The sequence below is a fragment of the Lichenostomus cassidix genome, chromosome 1, assembly GCF_008360975.1.
Source record: "Lichenostomus cassidix isolate B80296 chromosome 1, HeHo_3.0, whole genome shotgun sequence".
Lineage (NCBI taxonomy): Eukaryota > Metazoa > Chordata > Aves > Passeriformes > Meliphagidae > Lichenostomus > Lichenostomus cassidix.
Window position 1 is genome coordinate 99,346,057 of NC_139479.1, and position 21,960 is coordinate 99,368,016.

The 21,960-nt window shown below is 42.3% G+C and overlaps 1 protein-coding gene and 1 long non-coding RNA gene across 4 annotated transcripts; one reads left to right on the forward strand and one right to left on the reverse strand.

Moving 5' to 3' along the window:
- Positions 1-4,044: 4,044 nt before the first annotated feature.
- Positions 4,045-7,853, reverse strand: LOC146445432 (uncharacterized). The gene is made up of 2 exons (XR_014855036.1): positions 7,481-7,853; positions 4,045-6,102 (listed from the first exon to the last, which is right to left on the reverse strand). It is a non-coding gene; the product is annotated as an uncharacterized LOC146445432 (long non-coding RNA).
- Positions 7,028-21,960, forward strand: THAP12 (THAP domain containing 12). Of its 3 annotated transcripts, none has more exons than XM_085074311.1 (5): positions 7,028-7,322; positions 16,132-16,252; positions 17,737-17,844; positions 18,813-18,849; positions 19,109-21,960. In XM_085074311.1, exons 1-5 carry the CDS (start codon positions 7,234-7,236, stop codon positions 21,052-21,054), a joined length of 2,301 nt encoding a protein of 766 aa, XP_084930437.1. In that variant the 5' UTR covers positions 7,028-7,233; the 3' UTR covers positions 21,055-21,960. The 3 variants fall into 3 exon arrangements, with proteins under 3 accessions (XP_084930437.1, XP_084930455.1, XP_084930446.1); XM_085074329.1 differs by lacking the exon at positions 7,028-7,322 and adding an exon at positions 13,208-13,578; XM_085074320.1 differs by lacking the exon at positions 7,028-7,322 and adding an exon at positions 13,594-14,611.

Consider the following 21,960-nt stretch of genomic DNA (forward strand, 5'->3'; position numbering starts at 1 on the left):
GAGAAGCCAGGTACTCGGCTCCGTTAATTAACTAGGGTTGTGGTTAGGGTTACTGTTGCAACGTGGTGTGTCGGGATTCCATGTGCTCCTTTGTCCCTCTGCTTTGTATACCATTGGTTTATTTTGAAATATGCTCTGCTGTACCTCAAAACGTATTAGTGTGTAACCCTCCTGCCAATGTTCTCTTCATCCTCCTGGGACTGGCTCAGAGAGAGCCAACCCCTGCCCGCTCTCCCTCCCCTTAAAAGGCAGAGCCTGGACCAGCTTGAGGTCTTTCCATCTCTGGACTGCTAGCATCTCCTCCCTGCTTTGTCTCCCTTCCCCCTTCTCCTTCCCTGCAACCCTTTGCCCGTTACCCCAAATAAACATCCGTAGCAGCACAGAGATGGAGTCCAGTTCTTCCTTAGCCTCACTATATTCCTGCTTGAATTGACGTGGTTGGAAGACTGCCGCCATGCCGCAGAACCTCGGGGGCTGCCTGCCCCGATTTTGGTGGGTTTACACGAACCAGAGACCCGGTCCGGGGGTCTGCCGGCCTGTGCCACCCTCCCGGACCGTGACCCAACAAATGGTGCCGAAACCCCGGAAAAATTCCATCGAATCAGCTTGCTTTACCGTGAAAGAACCATCTCGCCGCTTTTTTTGCCGTTTCGCTGCTTTCCCGCTGCTCCTCGCCGCTTCTGCATGCTGCTGGATTCCTCCGCGCTGAAGCCTCAAGCCGCTGACGCCGGTTTGCCGGCAGTGGTGACAGGCCACCCCGGGCAGTGGAGCCCCCGGGGTGGCTCGGCGACGCGTGTGGGGTGAGGCGGCCACGGCAGCCGCAGCGGGGCCGGGCTGCTTGCCTGCTGCTGCCGCTGCCGCGGAAGCCACCGTGCCGGAGCTGGCGCCGCTGTGGAAACCACCATGCCTGAGCTGCCGCCGCTGCACCACGGGTGTTGTGTGACTGCCGCCGCTGCTTGCCCCGTACCGCGGCCCCAGGGGGCCTGGGAGCCGGCGCCGAGCTGCTGCCGCTGCCCGGGGAAGACAGAGGCCGCCGACCACCGCCAGCCCCGCCGGCGAAACGCCGCCCGGTGCGGCGCGTACCGCCCTGGACCCACGGGGTGGCAAGACGAGACCACGCCGCGGCGAGACCACGTGGTGCCCGCCATTTTGGTGGCGGGAGCCACGTGGTGGCAGACATCTTGGGTCGCCGCACGGCAGGACAGTGGGCGGGGCCGCGCCTGGACCAATGCAGCGGCGGGAGCTGCTCCACTGTTCCACACCGGGCTTTTTCACATCTACTGCCTCCAAGGAACTGCGACTTCAGTGGTGGGAGTCTTTTAAGCACCCAGGAGAGACTTTTATAAGAAAGTCCCTGCAATTCCCAGGAATCTCTGCCGAAGCTGGATTTAGTTGCTGAGAGGAATAAGGCTCAACATGGAAGTGGAGAACCGGGTTACAGGATATCGAAGGCGCTAGGTGAGAGCGTGGGCCGGACTGTGAACTGCGGGGACCAGAGTTGACCCGTTCTGCCTGTGGAGAGAGCCACAGGGGACAGACAGATTTGCTGATTTTGCTGGTAATTTTGAGTTGGGTGACCAGCTAAGGCTGTAAGAGACCCCCTTATTCTTTTTGCGGCAAATTTTAGTTAAGGATTTTATTTTAATGGTCACGTTTTTATTTTCCCAGGGTTTTAAGCAGTCAGCAAATCTCCCTTATTTCCCAGCTAATTATTTTTTGTGTTTTCCATTACGCAGTTAGGTAGAGGTGAGCTTTGAGGGGCAGGTACTGTGGGGAAGTGGGAACCCCCTAGGTATCTCCTCCTCAAAAAGGAACGAACTTCTATCCCCTCTTTTTGAGTTAAAATATTTTATTTCAACCTTTGGGGGACTGCAAGGTGATCCCTTATCAGTCCCCTTCCTGACCCCCGTTTTTAACTTTCCTTTTCCCACTTTCCTTCTCCCTCTAACCCTGATAAGAGGTAGCTTGCCAGTCACATCCCGTCCAAATGACGCCGCGTTGCTACCGTTCTCCCGGGCGCCTCGCCAGCTCCCCCTTTTCCCTTGCTAGAGTGAGACTGATCAACTCCTCCTGGCCCTTACCCTAAGCCCTCATACCTTACCCTCCTTTCCTACCCTCTCTTTCCCTAAACAGCCTCATGACACCAGGGCTCACTTTCAAGATGGCGGAGGCCATGCTTCCGAGACCTTCTTGTTCCCAGCATGCTCAGTCCTTCCTGGCTGTGTAGGCTCCGCCCCTTCTTACACGACAGCATGCTCTGCCCCCTTACATCACAGGGCGGAGAAGCATGGGAAAATCCCACCCCTAGGTTCCCATGCCAAAACCAGAAGTGCTGGGGAGGGGGAGCACAGCCGGCCTGGCCTCGCAGGCTGGCAAGAAGAATGATGGGTGGGTGAGAAATGCTTTTGTAAATTGTGAGTAGCCAGTGTTTTCCATCAGACACTGACAGCTTGTCAATGAGTAGTAATTGTCTTCTGAGTTTTATTTCCCAAGTAAAAGGACCTTTCCCTATTGGCTCAAGCAGCAGTCTGTGTCCCAATCAGCAACAGAATCAACAGCCATCTAAGAACTGCTGTCCAGCTTTGCCAATTTGCTACAAAGACATTCCAACTAGAAGAAACTTACCAGCAGCCAAGGGAAATGCATACCAACATATATGGACTCCAATGACTTCATTTTTTATTTTGAAATCCCCTTAAACAATCCTATGGGTTCAAACCAATAGATTTAACTGTATGTAATTTAGATTGTACCTCAACAACCGCTTCATTTTTCTTTTATATATATAGAAACGGGGAATTGTTGCAACGTGGAGTGTTGGGATTTCATGTGCTCCTTTGTCCCTCTGCTTTATATACCATTGGTTCATTTTGAAATATGCTCTGCTGTACCTCAAAACCTATTGGCGTGTAACCCTCCTGCCAATCTTCCCTTCATCCTCCTGGGATTGGCTCAGAGAGAGCCAGCCCCTGTCCCCTCTCCTTCCCCTTAAAAGGCAGAGCCTGGACCAGCTCGAGGTCTTTCCATCTCTGGACTGCTAGCATCTCCTCCCTGCCTTGTCTCCCTTCCCCCTTCTCCTTCCCTGCACCCCTTTTCCCGTTACCCCAAATAAACATCCCTAGCAGCACAGAGATGGAGTCCAGTTCTTCCTTAGTCCCACTGTATTCCTGCTTGAATTGACGTGGTTGGAAGACTGCCGCCATGCTGCAGAACCTCAGGGGCCGCCCGCCCCGAATTCGGTTGGTTTACACGAACCAGAGACCCGGTCCGGGGGGGCCGCCGGCCTGTGCCACCCACCCGGACTGTGACCCAACAGGTTACGGCTAGGGTTAGGGTTGAGAGATCTAAAGAGCCTCGAGCTCCAAAAACAATGGCACTGGAAAGAGCCTCCCAAGGCCATCGCGAGAAGAGTCTTCCAAACCAAAGTCTGTTGGTTTGGAAAGAGGGAGGGTGGTGAGTGGAGAAACAGTGCCTTAAGTCAGAGGGATGATGGGAGAAACAGTTTTTGTAGCAGAACTGTGGTGATGAATGGACCAAGAAAAAAACCTCCTATCTCACCCCAAACCCGAGCTGTTGGTTTGAAGGAGGGAAGGGGGTGAACAGAGAAATGGTGTCTTAAGGAGGGGAGGGGGTGAGTGAAGGAACAGTGTCTCAGAGCTTATTTTTACTGCTCATTTATCCTCTGACCCTCTAAGGTTAATAAATCACTTTGCAAGTTTAAGTTTTCAGCCTGTTTTGCCTTCGGTGTGTCTCTCCCACCAGTGCCTTATCTGAACTCATGAGTCTGGTGTTTTCTTTTTTCCCTCTTCTCCTGCACAGCTCTAGCAGGGGACAGCGGAGAGAGCAAACATCCCTAGGTGCCTGGCATTTAGCCAGGGCCAAACCACGACAAAAGATGTACAGTTCATTTCCAGAAGCACACAGAAAATGTTATTTTATACCCACTATTATGTGAAAGAAAATCCTGTATTTAAGATACAACTAACCTTTGAAGACACAAGGGGGAAAAAAGCAACTTAAAAATATGCATGCAAACACACAAAGTTCCTTTAAGAATAATTTATCAGAATACAAATCATATGTTCAACACTAATACAGTATATAATCCCTGTTCACAGACACACTTGGAAATGTACTGTGAACAAGACTTGAATAATCAAGAGGATTATTTAAAACACAAATTCACCAGCATACAAATTATACATGTACACTTCAGAGGCTACTGTACAGGAAAAACGGTTTCAGGGATTTCTGCACCCTATAACAGAAAGTAATTTTTGAGATTTCCAACTAAGTAGTAATGTAAACTGATTTTTATTTTTAAATAAAGGTCTTCTAGTATTACTACTGGGTTTTGAAAACTATTAAGTCCCTTTTCATTACATAGAAAGCACTTAAGAATTAGTCTCCACATAAAAACCATCACCCAGCAGACCTCAGTAAATCCATTTTATAAACAAGTCCTTGCCTTCATTTCATTAGGAAAGCTCCTATGCAAATATCCACACATTTAGAAGGTAACAGTCATAACATACTCGTATAGTGATTCAAATAATGCAAACAATATCAACTGAGGCTTTGGTCAGAAGTGGCAGCTCAGAAACATATGCAGTGGCTAATTTCATTTAAATACTATCATGATAACATTCTGGTCTGGCTTGTTCAGAGCCCCAAAAAGGAGTTTAGCATGCAAGTGCTTTTGTTTGATGAAGCAATTTGAAGGAGAAATGGCCTTTTAATATTGGGCAGAAGATATAATTTTCTTTTTAGTTACATGTGAAGAAATAATTTTTTCCTACTGAAATATAACTTAAGTGTTTTAAAATTCACTGTAACATTATGCAACCATGCTCCTAGACTATTACTACAACTGAAAATGATCCTGCTCCTTTTTTTGTGTTCCCTTGTATCAGCATGAACATTTATGCAACCTACACTGCAGATCAGATAGCAGCTACCTGGACTAAATCTAACCCAAGGTAAATGAGTTTATTTAAAACGAGATTGCTTTTTTGATTCACTCATTTATACAGTTCACTGTCCATGAATGTTGGTGACTGCCCAGTAAAGTCAAAACAATGGCATGCAGCTACAGTTATCTTTAGTATTGGTTTAAATGACTACTCAAAACTACTTCAGCTACATAACCAAGTTAGAATTCAGGCAAAGAATTAACACCAAATAAATGGATGTTATAATTAATCAAGAGCACTTGATAACAAGGCTTCCTCATGTAAAAGACAGCTTTAATTCTGCTCATGCTAAGCAAAGAAAGCATAAAAGCTTTGAAACTCAAAAGAAATCAAATGAGATAGGATTTTTCGTTATTTTTCTTTACGCACTCTTCTGAAAATGTATACTTTTGACTGTTGCATGTCTTTGGATTATCCTTCCTAAAGCCCAACACATCTCCAGGACAGGACGATTTTTACATGAATTTCAAGATATATAAAGGATGTGTAACAGCTAAATTATTAAAACTGCAGCAGCATTACACCTGAAACAATTATCACTTGCCATCAGCATTTATAATTTCACAGCTGCTCTACCGACTTTCAAGCAGGAAGCTTGAAATCTCCATCACTGGTGAGAGAGCACTTACCTACTTCCTACTATCTGGTTTTCTGTATCCTGTTTCTTTTTTTTCTACGCTTTATTTTATTTTTACCTAATCATGGCTTCTGACCAGGTACAACCTCTATCTGATTACTTCATTACTTAAAAAGCTGGTGGCTTTTATCTCTTCAACTGCCCGAGAGGAGGTTTTAGCCAGGTGGGGATTGGCTTCTTCTCCCAGGCAACCAGCAACAGGATAAGAGGACATGGTCTTAAGCTGTGCCAGGGAAGGTTTAGGTTGGACATCAGGAAGATTTTTTTCACAGAAAGGGTGATTAGATATTAGAAGGGTCTACCCAGGGAGATGGTAGAGTCACTGTCCCTGGAGGTGTTTAAGGAAAGCCTGGATGTGTTCTGGTCTAGTTGACAAGCCTATGATGATTGTTCATAGGCTGGACTTGATGATTGCAGACATCTTTTTCAACCTAATTGGTTCACTGATTCTGTGTGTGATTATCCATCATGCTGCAGAGTAACAACATCCTCCTAGAGCCAAACAAAAGAAAGTAAGAGAACAACATTACAACCTCAGTGTTCACCCTATGCCTCGTTTTAAAGCAGACAGAGTGTAGCACATATACAGATGGGGAGCAGCCCCAGGGGAAGGCACACCAGCCCTGCCCTGCTCCACTCATCCCTATGTGATTTTCCTCAGGGAGGAAACTAAGGGAAACTGTGCTACAAATGATCAGAACTGTAACAACGAGGCTGGCTGGCTGGAGATCAGGAGCTGTAAGCAAAGACAGGGAAACCAGTTGTGGAGTCAATGGGGGAACTGGAGCCACTGTGCTTGGAGACTGGGGGTTAGATGAGAAAACTAAGTAGAGCTGCAAATACATGAATGAAGGAAATGGGACAATGTGGCAGGAGAGAGCAGGAAGACCGGGCTGACATGAATAAGTTGGAGTGGAGAAGAAAGAGCTGGGGAGGAGAGAATAGTGCTTGTCTGTACTGAAAATGTTATGATCTGCTTGCTACACTGGGTTATGGAGTGGACAGGGTGTAACACACGCATGGCATAACGTGCATGCACACATGGCGTCACACATGAGCACATGGCATCACACACAGTGTAACATACGCACATGCTGTCACACACACACACACACACACACACACACGGTGTAACATGCGCACGCACAGAAGGCGTCACACGCATGGTGTAACACAAACGCACATGCCGTAACACACGCACGGCGTAGCACGTGCACACTGCGTAACACACACGGTGTAACACACGCACACGGCGTAATGCACAGACGGCGTAATAAACACACGCGGGGTAACACATACAGAGTATAACACGCACACGATATACCACACAGAGATCCTGTCTTCCCGCGCGTGCGCGCCCCCGCCGTGTCCGCTCACCGCGCGCACGCGCAGCATCATACCCGCGGTGGGCGCGCGCGGTGCAGTGTGGGAAGGAGGCGGCCCCGGCCCGGTGGAGCGCGACGGTGAATCCTCCCGGCCGCTCACAGCACTGTGGAGCCGCTTTCCGCTCTCCTTCCCCTCCGCCGCCTCCTCCTACTCCACCCCACACACGCACCACCCCCCCCCCCCCACTGCACTCCGGCCCGCAGATTTAAAGGGGCAGCGGTGCTGGCCCAGGGAACCATGCCGAACTTCTGCGCGGCGCCCAACTGCACCCGCAAGAGCACCCAATCCGACCTAGCCTTTTTCCGCTTCCCCCGGGACCCGGCCAGGTGAGACCACCTCGGGAGGGACAGGCTGGGGGAGGGGCGCCCGACTCTCCCCCATCAGGCCCCGCCGGCCCGCAGCGACCGCCTGAGGAGACACCGCGTCGGGGAGGCGGCTCCCTCCCTCCTGCCCGCCCTCCTTCCCCCCGTCTCCCTTTCCGCACCTCCTCACCCGTGGGGCGGCGGGCGCCCGGAGCTCCTGCGGTGCCTGCGGAGGCCGCGCTCGCTGTGGCGCCGGAGGCGCGGGGCCGCGGGACCCTCCGGGCTGTGGCGGCAGGAGGCGGGCGGCCGGCTGCGCCTGCGCCGGGGCGGCCGCGGCTGCCGCCCCTCGGGGGAGTGGTGGGGATGGGAGCGGCGCCACTGCGGGGCGCGGCGGGGAGGGGGTGCCTGGTTGTGAGCAGGGTGGGGTGGTAGCTGTGTGTGAGGCGGTGTGATGGGCTGTATGGCTGTGAGAGGTGTGGGGCAGCTGGAGGGGTGCCGGAGCCATGGGCGGAGGTAGTGGAGCCCTGCACTGTGGGGAACCCGCGCAGGGTCGGCACTGGCTCAAGCAGTGAAGGTTTATCAGTCCTGCTTTGTGTGCTGAGGCGATGTGGTGCTGGACGATGAGGTGTGTGCGTGGCAAATGTGACACTGCTACGACAGGCAGGAACTATTACAGGATTGCTGGGATGGTGGCAAAGCATCATGAGCAACAGCAGAAGTGATGGTCACCAAGAGGTGAAGAGCAGAGGTGGTGTACTGGTGGAGCAAGAAGTGTGTGAGTGAAAGACAGTGGAAAATACTATGAAAAATAAATCATGCACTTAGAAATCCCTGCATAAAAGTTCACCGTTAAATCGAGATAACACTCTTAAAGTCACTTGATTTAACATGATGCTCACAATTTTGAAAGGTGAGCATAGAGCAATACCACTTATCTGTTTTTTAAGAATAGTTAAGGCTGAATTTTTTCATGATTTATATGTGTTGCTTGCTTGCTTCCTTCCTTGAAGCTGCTTGATCTGATTTTTGGAAAAATCAAAACCCCACAGGAATTATGCATATGTAGTATTTTCTAAGAAAACAGACCTTCCAAGTGATTTCAGATGAAGGTACAAAAAGCTTGTATAGGTAATAGCTGCTCTCTAAAGCTGTGATTTTGGATATGTTATGAAGTTCTCCTGGATGAATGCAATGCCTTGCATTAAAACTTGACTATCCACGCCTCTTTGTGATGCCTAGTACATACTCCAATACGTAGTACAATCCACATTCCATATGCTTATGCTTTTAATAAGAACTGAAATCAAAGCAGTTGCTTACTCTTATTCTTCCATTTGTATGATTTGCTCCTACTATTGTCTCTTTCCACCTTCTGTCTTGTGAGACTCTCAGGATCTCACACAAAGGAATATCTGCAGTTTGTTTGGAATTGAAGAAATTTGGTGCTGTCAGCTTCAATCTTAATTTCCAAGGGCTCCATGCTGTAAAATGTGAGTCACATCAAGCTGTGCAGAATTGGTCAATAGATGACAGTTTATTGTATGAAGAAAATACCCCCTTCAGTTTATAATTTTTCTGTGGAAAGACATTTTGAATGATATTTTCATGGTGGCAGTGCAGAGATGTACTTAAAGGTGTGCAATTAAATTATTAAATTTCAAAGATTTTTTTTTAACTGTATTTTATAAACTCTAGGATAGTTTGTGTTGGAAGGAACCTCAAAGCTCATCTGATTCCAAGCCTTGGGCAGGTACACGTTTCATTAGACAGCCTTGCTCCCAGCCCCATCCAGCCTACCCTTGGAACACTTCCAGGGATGGGGCAGCCTTAGCTTCTCTGGGCACCTTGTGGTGCCAGGGCCTCACAACCCTCATTGTAAAGAATTTACTCCATATATCAAACCTAAATTTCCCCTCTTACAGTTTGAAGCCTTTCCCCCTCATCCTGTTGTTACATTACGTGATGTGGAGTCCTTCTCCGACTTCCCTGTAATGCTCCTTCATTACAGGGAAGTAATGAAGGCCCTGTGAAGTTTCCGCACAATCTTCTCCAGGCTGAACAGCCCCAACTTTCTTGTTCTGTCTCCATAGGAGAGGTGCTCCAGACCTCTTACCAACTTTGTTGCTCCCTCTGGACTTAGTCACACATTTCTATGTCTTTCTTTATGTTGGGGCTTACTGTGTACAGTATTCGAGATGGGTTCTCACAAGAGTATAGTAGAGGGGCAGAATCCTCTGTCCAAAGGAAGGAGAAACTATACCTAAACTGTTTATAGTGTCTTTGTGCCCTTAAAAACAGTGACAAAAGATGATCTAAGTTCTCTACAAGTTCCCCCCCGCTTAATACCTTACAACTTCCTGTTCAAAGTTGATAATGTATTCTATTTTACCAACAGCATTTAGAGACTGATAAATCCGTGCATCCTTCCTGTTCAAAGTTGATAATGTATTCTATTTTACCAACAGCATTTAGAGACTGATAAATCTGTGCCTCTTTTTGGTTTTACAGACTTGGGGATGTTGGTTTATTCTGTGGTTTGATGTACAGCAGTCTGCAGATGGAAATGACAATGTCTTCCTTATAGTGATTGGTCTCATTTTCGTAGGTCAGACTGGGATAGTGACCAAAGTACTTTGTGCCAAAATGTTATTTGCACTTGGCAGCTTACAGTGGAAAAGTTGAAAATAAAGGTGTTAGAATACATCTTAAAATAAATTTTAATTTGAAAACTCATTGATGGTAAATGGATAGTCCCAGGTAAATTGTTTCTACTACTTTACTGCTTTCAGTGTTTCCACAATAGCTGGGTAATAACCTTTAATATTTTCCCAATTCAGTGCTAAACAGTTCCAGTTAGACATTCAAAGTCTGACCTTTGAGGTATTTGCAAGTCAGTGAAGAGCTAACCTGTTATTTAAGACTATCTTCTTTCATTGTGACTGCTTGAGAAGATAAAGGGTACAGAGGTTAGCCTTTGAAAAGGAACCACCTACATTTAATGGGTGGCTTTTCATATCAAACTAGTAGCCTCCGTTACATCCATAAGGTTAAGTAGCCTCTGTTACATCCATAAGGTTATGTATTTTATATTTTTATGCAGTGTAGGCAGTGATCCCCACAGCAGGGTATGTTTGTTTAACTCTCATCTGTGACTGTGACTCCATTCATCATGGTGGCTTGAGTTACAGTTGAGGTATGAGTGTTTAGGACAAAATACTTCTTAAGCAAAGAGATGCTGTTCTACTGCAGTTGAGCAGTACTGGGGTAATATATATTCTAGCTGCACCTCAGTAGACTGCCACTTCAAGTTCCATGAGATTTCAGCAGATCTCTGAAAATGCAAAGTTTGTGACTGAAGAAAACGTTTTTAAAAGCTAATGAGCAATGCCTATGTGGTATTAAGGAAACTTTCCTGCCTGACCATTTGAGTGCCACTCTGGGAATCATATTTGCATGACCTGAGACTTTAATTGCTGTGACCAAAGCCTCTCCAGGGCGGGTGGCTCCAGTAAAGCAAAGTGTGCCCTGTTTGACTCCCTGGACATGCCACACTCATGGCGACAGACAAGTTTCCCTTTCAGCCTCGACCCTGGGTTTTCTGTAGTAGAGTCTCAGATGTCTGGGACTTACATTACATTATTACAATATTAAATATTACATTATTACATAATAATGTAATAACAGCTCAAGCTGATGCTTCTGGGGATTGACCCTGAACCAAGAAGACCCTGGGCTTTTATATCCTTACAGTCTATGCAACCGTTCTGTAACTGCGTTATGTATAGCGTTATTCCAAGTAACAGAGACAACAAAGCTAACAGGATTACGATAGATTCCTGTGCACAAATACTTAAATGATTACCAGCATAAAATCACAATGACCATCCACTACTCATTTGATGTAAGAATGGTGTATCCAATTTCCTTACCTAAAACTTTAACATTAAATAGTAGGACAGTATATGGTCCCTCCTATTTAGGTTCCAGTTTGAACTTTCCTGAAAATACTTTAATTAATCCTTCATCTCTAGGTTGTATATCATGTAGCTGTATTCTGTTTATAATTTATTATTTTATGTGACGTGTTCTCCAACCATTTATTTGCTAAGAGGCTGGTATAATTCTCTACCAAACACTATTCCTTTTGATGACCTGTCTAGAGATTGGTGAGAGTTATTTCCAATATTTTGCTCTCCCATAGTACTAGTTCAAAACTCCAGGCCATTTTAAATCTACCTGACTACAAGTTTGAGCAGTTCTGTTATTTCTTTGTTTCATTGGAGCGTTCAGTATGAGCTGGACAGTGTACTAAAACGATTTCTCTTGTAAGCTTGGTAGTTTCCAGGACCACTTGTATTTCAGTTTCATTAGATACATTCTTTTCTGCTGAGGTAAAGAACTCTGGTTCTTTCCACAGCATAGACATTGTATGACACTCTTCAAAATCATGTTTAGAATTAGTATAGTCACTCATTAATTACATCCTACCAGGCTGCTCTTCCTAATGCAGGTTAATGCCCTTGGGCATTCACAAAGGGCTGTAGAGGTTCTGCTTTTAGCACTTCTAAGTTTCTCATCTCTGTGTGTCGTTTTCCATTCATGTATGAAGATTCATTGGAGAGTGGAATTAGATCCAAGTTGTCTAGAAGTTGATCATGCATATCTCCCTGTAGGTGGATGGAGTGAAACACTACCTGAGCACGTCATGATGCAGCTCACTGGGAACAGGAACAGGAAATAAGGTTGCTGGATCAAAAAAACGTATATCTCAAAATAATAATATGTGTATTTAAAATAATTTATTCACAATGATATGTGCTTTGTGGGGATGATGCTTGTGAAGCATGTTTAAGAATCATGTCCACTTCATGTGTACATGGTTGTTGGGTGACTCAGACCTAAGTCTGCTCCTTTTCATAGTAATTGCTGCTGCAGCATTTAGTTGAGTAATAAGACACAGGGCAGTAATGTGGCTATAGGTTTTGAGTAAGTACTCCACAAGCTCCAGAAGCCTGTCTTCTCATGCAGAAATAGTTCAATTCAGTTCAAAAGGAATTTGGACTAATCTGGCAATCCCAATGCCAGACTAAAAGCTAAAGCTTCTTTTATGGCTTCGAAAGTTTTTCTGTCTCTGGGCCCCACTGCACAGGCTCCACATCCTCTGTCTTGGTAATGTTGAGGAATCCATTCAGTGCTGGCAGCTCAGGGGCAGCTGCAGTACGAGCTGCAGATGGAGCTCTGGTGGCAAGAGCTGGAGATAGGAGGTGACTGCTGACCCTGTGGCACAGCCAAGTGAGTGGACACTGAAATAGCCAACAACACCCAGACTTGCCATCACTTAGACAGGTGAGGGGGGTCCCTCCTTAGAGGCACCATCTTGAGCTGCCATTTTGTTACTGCACTGTGATTAAATTATTTTAAGGATTGATTTGACTGAGACTGTGCTATGGGAAACCTGGGGTGGAGCTGCTAAGGAAACCCGGTCTGACAGTGTGAGTGTGGAGTGTGTAGCTCCCAAGTCGCCTCAGTCCCAGCTTGGGTGGTGCAAGTGTGACTGCCAGTGTGGCTCCTGGTTGGTCCAACAGGAAAGTTTCCTTAACAGTATCTTCTGCTAGTGATTTACTGAACTGCTTTACTTTGGTATATCCAGAGCTTGCTGCATCTTTCTACCTCTAAGAAATCCTCACAATTGCTTTTTTTGTTACTGGTTGAGTAACCACAGCCTGGTTACTATAGCCTGGCTCTTTTTTGGGTCTACTAATCTTTGTCCTTTTTTTAATGTGAATACTAAATATTTTACTTCCTGATAACATGGCTGAAGCTTACAAAAGAGATGGACAATGGCCTTTTCCTGCTGAAGCAGTGCATAGACAAATGGTATCTTTCAATCTTGGTATGCTGCTATATTGTACAAGTACCAATTCACATGGTAGTTTTATACCTTAATTGCATTGCAGTAGGTGTCAAAATTCTCTGCATGTTTAGTGCATCTAACTGTCTACCTCCTGAAGACCACAACAACAGAACTTTAAAGTATATTCTTGTATCTACGTCTCTTTTTTTTTTAAATAACTGAAGCTTTTTCCTTTTCATTTTGCTGAAGAGGCAATATAAAGTCTTAGGCAACAGAACCCCAGTTGCCTGCTCAGACAGGACCCTTTGCATGTCTTTGATCTGGATGAAAATGAAAGTGTGTCCTCCAAGTTAATATAAATAACATTGTTTTCAAAAGTAAGAAGATTTCCTGCTGCTGTGATTGTGCTGCTAAACTGCTTCACAGGTGATGCTTGCTATTTATAAATAACACTTACCAAATCTTCTTGAGACAACAGTTCTGTTTATTCTAGAGAAAGTAATTTACCCTCCACTTACCTATATAAATGTACATGTCTAAAAATATGTGTTCATAAATACTCTTTAAACCATACACAAAATTACCAACATTCTAAGCACGTACTAGTCCACAGAAAATCTCATGTTTTTACCTGATGTGCACATGCTGGAGAACCTGCTCTTGACATGGTACTTCAAATTGACACCTTAACAATTCATCCAAATAGCTACAGCTATATCTGAGTTCACAAAAAGGATAACTTTACCATAAAAGAGGACACAAATAGCACATTTGAAGATGAGCATTCCTCCACAAGCACATGTTCCTGAATCCCTCTTTTTGAAGGGAATCCATATGCTCCTAATAGCAACACATCAGAGTGAACAATTACTTCAACTGGTGCTGTCTGTGCTCTCCAGAAATATGTTTTGTCTGTGAACCAATTGCCTATTTACTTGCAAAACAAGACAATACTTCTACAACCTCACAAAAAAGATAGTAAATAAACTCATAGGTTAAAATATCTTGAAATAATCACCATATGTTAAAATTCTGTCTGTAATGATTTTTAATAATGTCCCACATAATCTTTAAAATGTACATGAGTTTGTAGTGGCATGAATCATTACTATAGGAGTTTAGGTTGTTGGGTTTTTGCTTTTGGGGATTTTTTTAATGCAAACAACTTTGTTATCAGTCTTGTTCTCTGAACCAGGCTTAGCTAAGCCCTTAAATTATCCCCCAGTATTCACAAAATAGTCATAAAACAGAAGCACAGAGTCTTTAAGGCTGGAAAAGCCCTCTATGAGCATTAAGTTCTACTATTTAACCATTCACTGCCAAACCATGTGCTCAAGTGCTACATCCGCATGCCTTTTGAGGACTACCACGGATGGTGATTCCACCACTCTGGCCAAGGCCTGGCGCCAACTGGTCATGAAGTGTGCCATCAGAACAAGATATTTTCTGCACAAAAGAAGTACACAAGTCATTTGGACTTGTTGATTTGGGCCTATAATAGCTGGACCCCTTTCTGTGGCGAAGTGGAGACCTCACCTACAGGTGGACGCATTGCATAGGATTTTCCCAGTTGCTGGGAAGTGTTCTCCAGGTCCTTGCTGCAAAATGGGGCTCCCATTTTGACTGTGGACTCTGGATGATTGTAAAATATTTAGGCAGTTAGTGATGTATCTTTCTCAATTGCCATTCTCTCTCTCTCTCATGTGGTAATGATTAGATGCATTATCTTGATTATTTTTGCTTGTTGCTAAAGCCGAGCGAGTAATAAGCATATTGTTTTATCAAATGTATCCTTTTACTTCCGTTTTGCCTCAATGTTAATTAAGAACATCCTTTCTATTGGTGTCTGTGTCCAGTCTATTGTCCCTATTGATTGGCAAAACACTGACACTGTTATTTTGCTATTTTGGATGAGCAAAATATTAAGATTCACAAATGGTTCAGCCAGCAGAGATCAGAATCCAAGATTCCCCTCTTTCATCTGTTCAGTGTCCCTTTACTGAGCTAAAGTAGAGGAGATGGTGAATCTACTCAGACCTGTGATTTCCTCATTTGGGCTGCCCACCAAAACATCTGACAAGACAGACTTTGTTCCTATATTGCTGAGTAATCATTAGTTGTTTTTCTTCCTCCTTACCTGCTGTAAGCAATAATTCAATGTTTGCAGTCAAAATAAGAGTAAAATGGCTTTCTCCTAACTTGCAGTAACAGAACTGGAAACTTTGTTGCTCAGAGTGTGATGGCATATACCCCATTAGGGGAAGTCTAGGCTGACTTCTGCATTTGCATCCATTACTGCAGGGGGTTTACTCACCAGAGGAAACAGTCTTTTGCATGCCTAAATGGAGCTCTATCAGTAAGGGAAATATTTCTTTATCTGCTTGGAGAACTCATCCAAAGCAGAAGTAAATATGCTGTAAAAATACACATCTAAAGAGAACTTTCTTCGGGCATGGAAGCATTGTCTGTAGAGTGGTTGCTGTTGTTACTATTTCACTTTCATAAATCTATTCTAAACTCCCCAGTAACCACAATAAATAAGAAGAATACTGTGTTTTGAAGGGAGGTGGAGAAGACAACTGTCTTAAAAATTGCTTTGAAAACTTAATGACTTTATAGTACACACATCTCTTTGTTTTTTAACTTTTCATTTTACGAGTGAATTCTTTAGAATTAAATAGTTAGGTTTCATGAGCAACTGTGCTACAATCTGGTCTGTGTGTGTGTGTGACAAAGGCAAGAATACATAAATTAAGGGAAAAGATTTATGAATTTGCTGGGGTGATATGGAGTGGTGAGCAAAAGGAGAAAAAGTAGTTTTTACAAAGATTTGATGGGATGTTCCAAAGGAAGTTGTAAAGAACTTTTCTGAGCCCTGCATCAAGGGCTGGGCTCATTTGCGCTCCAATTTTGAGTATGGTTTGAAATTATAAGGAATTTTCTTTTATCCTAAGACTATCTAGTTCTTCTTACACGCAGATGTCAGAGATGGGTAGAGAACTGTCGAAGGGCAGATTTAGAAGATAAAACTCCAGATCAACTCAACAAGCATTACAGATTGTGTGCTAAACATTTTGAGACTTCCATGATATGCAGAAGTGTAAGTAAAAACACGAATTTATTCACTGCATCTTGCAAAATGTGACTGACATTTTTCACCAGAATTATGCCTTTTCACCTTTGAGCTGGGTAACTGGTCCCTGGGAAAATTAATCTCTTTGTCTTAATTGAGATCATTGCCATAGTCTGGGCCTTCACACAGGCTCACAGACATGGAAAATGGAAATGAACAGTCAGAGGAGAGAGAGCTGCTCCTGCTGGTTTAAGGTGTTTGTTGAACACTAGCTCTCACTGCAGTGCTTTCCTCCTGCTTGTTTTGTTTCATAGAGGTTATGATATTATGTACGTTTATTTGGTGTAAGTTTGCATATCTCTAATTATTTAAAATTATTAATATGCTGTTATTGGGGTGTGTACATGGTGTGATTTGATCAACTACATTCTGTTGTGGCCACAAGATTTAAATACTCTTTACATCTGTCAAACTTTTATTTCTTGTTACATTTTTATCCAGCTAAAGGCACTGTTTTCTGTCAATGAAGTAATAGCTTTCAATACTTTTTGTCGACAAGATAATATGATTTTAACAGCTTGCATAACTTGGGACTTTGTATCAAGTCTTAATTTCTAGGCTGAATTTCACTCTCGTACATAGGCAAAACCAATCGCTCAGTTATGACAGATAATTAAAATATGCAGATCAAACTCTGAACTCCTGGTGGTATTACATGTGACAGGGTCTCTAATTAGCCACCATCCCAGAAACAAATGAAAATTGGAAGTAATAATGAATCTGAAATGAAGCTCTATGAAACTCGCTTTGTTTGAAAGGTATTTCAACCTAATGACAGATGCCATCAGTTACAAATTTTGTACTTAGTGGAAATTAGCCAGTATAAGCAACACAGGTTTACAGTATATCCAAATACAAAATTTTACTTTTTTTTTTTTTTTTTTAAACTGGGGGCATTTACATGACCATCTGGAAGTCTTTTCTTCTTTCTGTTTATTCACAGATAAATTTTACTTCAATATGAACTTGCACAGTAGTGTTTTGTGGATTTCATAGTTCTACAAAAAGAAGCAATTGAGCATTTTCACAATGAAGTGTTTCTACAGTTGTGAAATAAGTGATAAAAGTCAAAACACAACAGTAACAAAATATTTCCTTTCTGATGCATGAATGTCTTTTTATCCAGAATGTTTATTTTTTTAAAAAATCATTATATTACAATAAATTAAAATTATTACATCCAGGGTGTTTTACACTAAGATAATAGGGCAAAAAAAAGTATTTGTGGTTTGGGTTGGAGTTTTCTGTAGTATCTGTCTTCTCATTTTCAATGTTCTCTTGATATCCCTGAAATGTGACTTGCACAGCTTAGCGTTCTCTTTGGTAACATCAGAAAGTCAAAGTACTTTAGAATAATAAAATAAAAGGGAAAAGAAGGAGAGAAAAAAAAGGGCACCGTGTCTGAAATTTCTCAAAGAATTCCCTAATCCAGATATCTTGTCTGTTTACAGAGCCCATACAGAACGGTTTTACGGGATAATGCTGTGCCAACTATATTTGATCTTACAAGTCACCTGAACAATCCCCACAGCAGACGTAGGAAAAGGATAAAAGAGCTGGTAAGTTTTGAATGTAAAATTATTGGCTTATTAATAAAAGAAAAAAAAAGCAATTAAGTTAATATGAAACTTTTACACAAAAATGCAAAATAATAATATTTAGCACTTGGGTGTTTGTATTTTCATACTGCCTACTCCTATATCTTTTTTGTTGATTGTAAGTTAAATGCATAGTTAAAATTTTATCTGCTAAGGAAATCTTTTAGAAATCATCTTGAAAATTAAACGTGTTGATCCAGAGCTCGTTCTCTCATCCAAAGCAAATGTATAGGTTTCTTTTTCTTGTTACTGCAGGGCCAACTGCATACAACTGATGCATGGTATCCCAAAATTCTTGCTGCATATTGATTGTGGTATTTGGTTCACCTGTTTAAATTCTGAAATCTACATCAATTCAGATATGCTTGTTTAAGCTTATTGTTCTGAAAAGATCATCCCTGAATAAAACCAAGAATGAGAAGTTTTTTTGTGGGATTGTGTCTTGTTGATACCTCTTTTGTGTCATGTAGAGAGAAAGTGTCTCTGTGGTTATAAGCGTACTGACAATTAAAAGGAATTCCACTTTTAATCTGTTTATACTTGAAAAATTACAGACAATTTCTAAATACTTCTTTGTGAGTTTGGTTGCATCTATTGACTGAAAATGGAGTTAAAGAGAGTTCTACCTACTGACAGTACATTATAAAATTGCAGTAGAATCTATTTAATGGAATCTATTTACTAATAATCATAAAATACATATTGAAGAACCTCCTAATATAACTGTTGTCATGTAGGTAGTAGATACATGTCATGGCAGCAATAAACTACCTCAGGAAACCTCCTGATCTTAGAATTTCTAGCACTTTTTGGCAAATGTTAACTGGTCTCATCAACAGTAGTTGTATCTGATCTTGATGTGTTAATATTTGAAGGTCACGTGTCAGACATTGTCATCAATATAAGTTCTTTTTGTTTGTTTTTTTAAGAGTGAAGATGAAATAAGAACATTGAAGCAGCAAAAGAGTAAGTTGTCAAAATAACAGATAATAAAAGCTTTATTTGCTGAGGCTGACTAGGTAATACAGGACACATAACTATTAGTTTATATGTATCAGGAGGATAATTGAGCTCCTTCTTGATTCAGCCAGCCAGTCTATATTTTTTCCAAAATACTCATTCACTTTTAAACTGAAAACATTCTTCTCTGGATTTTGGTAACTTAAAGGTAATGGGTAAGTAAATGTTACGTTTTATTTTTGACACAGTATTTTTCGTTTTGTAGTTGATGAAGCTTTTGAACGGGAACAGGCAACTCAAGAATCAAATGAAAACAATGAGCAAAATACTGCCTCAGAGGAAGGAGGGGAAGAGCAAGAGGAAGAACCTGTCCCCTTAACACTGGAAGAAAGAGAAAACAAAGATTACCTTAAATCATTATTTGAAATTTTGATCCTAATGGGTAAACAAAATATTCCATTGGATGGCCATAATGTTGATGAACTTCCTGAAGGTATTTTTACTTCAGATAACTTTCAGGCTCTACTGGAATATAGAATAAACGGTGGTGATGAAGTTCTGAGAAAACGATTTGAGATGACAGCAGTCAACCTTGAGTATTGTTCAAAAACTCAGCAGAAACAAATGCTTGAGATCTGTGAAAACTGTGTTAGAGAGGAGACTCTGAGGGAAGTAAGAGACTCACACTTCTTTTCTATTGTAACTGATGAAGTAGTAGACATAGCAGGAGAAGAACATTTGCCAGTATTAGTGAGGTTTGTTGATGATTCTCACAATCTAAGAGAAGAATTCATAGGGTTTTTACCATATGAGGCTGATCCAGAAATTTTAGCTGTTAAGTTCCATGCAACTATTACTGAAAAGTGGGGTCTAAACATGGAGTACTGTCGGGGTCAAGCCTACATCGTCTCCAGTGGGTTTGCTTCTAAAATGAAAGTTGTGGCTACAAGACTCTTGGAAAAGTATCCACAAGCTGTGTATACGTTGTGTTCCTCATGTGCCTTAAATGTTTGGCTGGCAAAATCTGTTCCTGTTGTTGGTGTTTCCATTGCATTAGGAACAATTGAGGATGTTTGCTGTCTTTTTAATCAGTCTCCACAATTACTAGTAGAACTGGACAACACAATTTCTGCTCTTTTTCAGGACAATGAGGAGAAGGGTAATGAGCTGAAGAAGATCTGCCGTTCTCAGTGGACAGGCAGGCATGATACTTTTGAGGTTTTAGTGGACCTCCTGCAAGCATTGGTTCTGTGCTTGGATGCTGTGAGCAGTGACTCATCTGTGAGGTGGAACAACTTCATTGTTGGTCGAGCGTTTGTACTTTCAAGTGCGTTAACAGATTTTGATTTCATTGTAACTATTGTAATTATGAAAAATGTTCTGTCTTTTACAAGAGCATTTGGAAAAAATCTCCAGGGACAAACATCAGATGTGTTCTTTGCAGCTGGCAGCTTAACAGCAGTATTGCACTCTCTGAATGAAGTGATAGAGAATATTGAAGTTTACCATGAATTTTGGTTTGAGGAAGCAACAAATTTGGCTACAAAACTGGATGTACAAATTAAACTCCCAGGAAAATTTTGCAGGGCACAACAGGGGAACTTCGACCCTGATACAACATCAGAAAATTACTACAAAGAAGTCCTAAGTATCCCGACAGTAGAGCATATTATTCAAGAATTAAAAGATATATTCTCAGAACAACATTTAAAAGCTCTTAAATGTTTATCGTTAGTGCCCTCAGTCATGGGACAGCTCAAATTCAATACGTCCGAGGAGCATCACGCTGACATGTTCCGAAATGACTTGCCTAATCCAGACACACTTTCTGCTGAGCTTCACTGTTGGAGAATCAAGTGGAAGCACAGAGGAAAAGATATTGAACTTCCAGCTACTATTTATGAAGCACTTCACTTGCCCGATATAAAGTTTTTCCCTAATGTTTACGCATTGCTTAAAGTCTTGTGCTTACTTCCAGTGATGAAGGTGGAGAATGAAAAATATGGAGTAGGACGAAAGCGCTTAAAGGCATACCTGAAAAACACCTTGACAGAGCAAAGGTCAAGCAACCTTGCTTTGCTGAACATAAACTTTGACATAAAACATGACTTAGATTTGATGGTGGACACTTACATTAAACTCTATCCAGATAAAGTGGAATTTCAAGACTGTATTCCTTCAAACAATTCTGAAGTAACAGATGATGCCTGATTTTTTAAGCTCTAACTAATCTATTGAAACAACCTGTTCTTAATTAACTTTCAAAGCTGGGGGAAAAAACCCTGTGAAATCTTAAAAAATCACTGCAATTGTGTTTGAATTTTAGGCCTTGGACTGAACAAGCTGTGGTCAGTGACCTAAGTTATGTGTTGTTTGTCCATACTAAGTGTGTTTGGCACACAAAATCAAGCCTGAAACAAGCCCATGCTCTTGGCAGAGGTGCTTTCTACATCTGATTGGCTTAACTACGTGCTCGTTTATTGCATCTTGGAAAAAGTACATTATGATTGTAGATCTGATGGGGCTGTTACATATTCACTGATGAATTAGGATAAGAAAGAAACTCAAAATACTAAAAAGAGTATAATCTGTTGCAGTTCTGTTACTTAGGATTTTTTAAAAACCCCAGACTTTTAAGAAAGTCTTTGATGTATATTTAAGTGGCATTTTGGAGAGTGGATTCAGCTATTGTTCCATCCCCATGCTGTGAACAGGTCTCAGTGTAAAGTGAATGTCAGTGATAGAGGGGTATGTTTATGGTTTCATTGGAAGAGTCAACCTCTTAAATCTCTCAATGACTGTTTACATTCCTTTGTGTCAGACACAAAATTTTTTTTTCTTTAGGCTTAACAGGCATGGCAGGAGTATTTCAATGCCTAAAAGACACAAAAAACTTAACATTTATTCCACAAACATTTAAATCTGTTCACACTGCCCTGACTGACACAAACCCATGCATCTTATAGTATGTTTATTTGTAAACTCACTCTGAAAGGTTAAAATAAGTTTGCTGTTTGTCTACAAGTAAGATTGAAAATATTGCTGTTATTTTTGGTGGGAATTATACATTTTTGTACAGTTTATTGCAATTTAAAATAAAATGTGAATTGCTTTTTA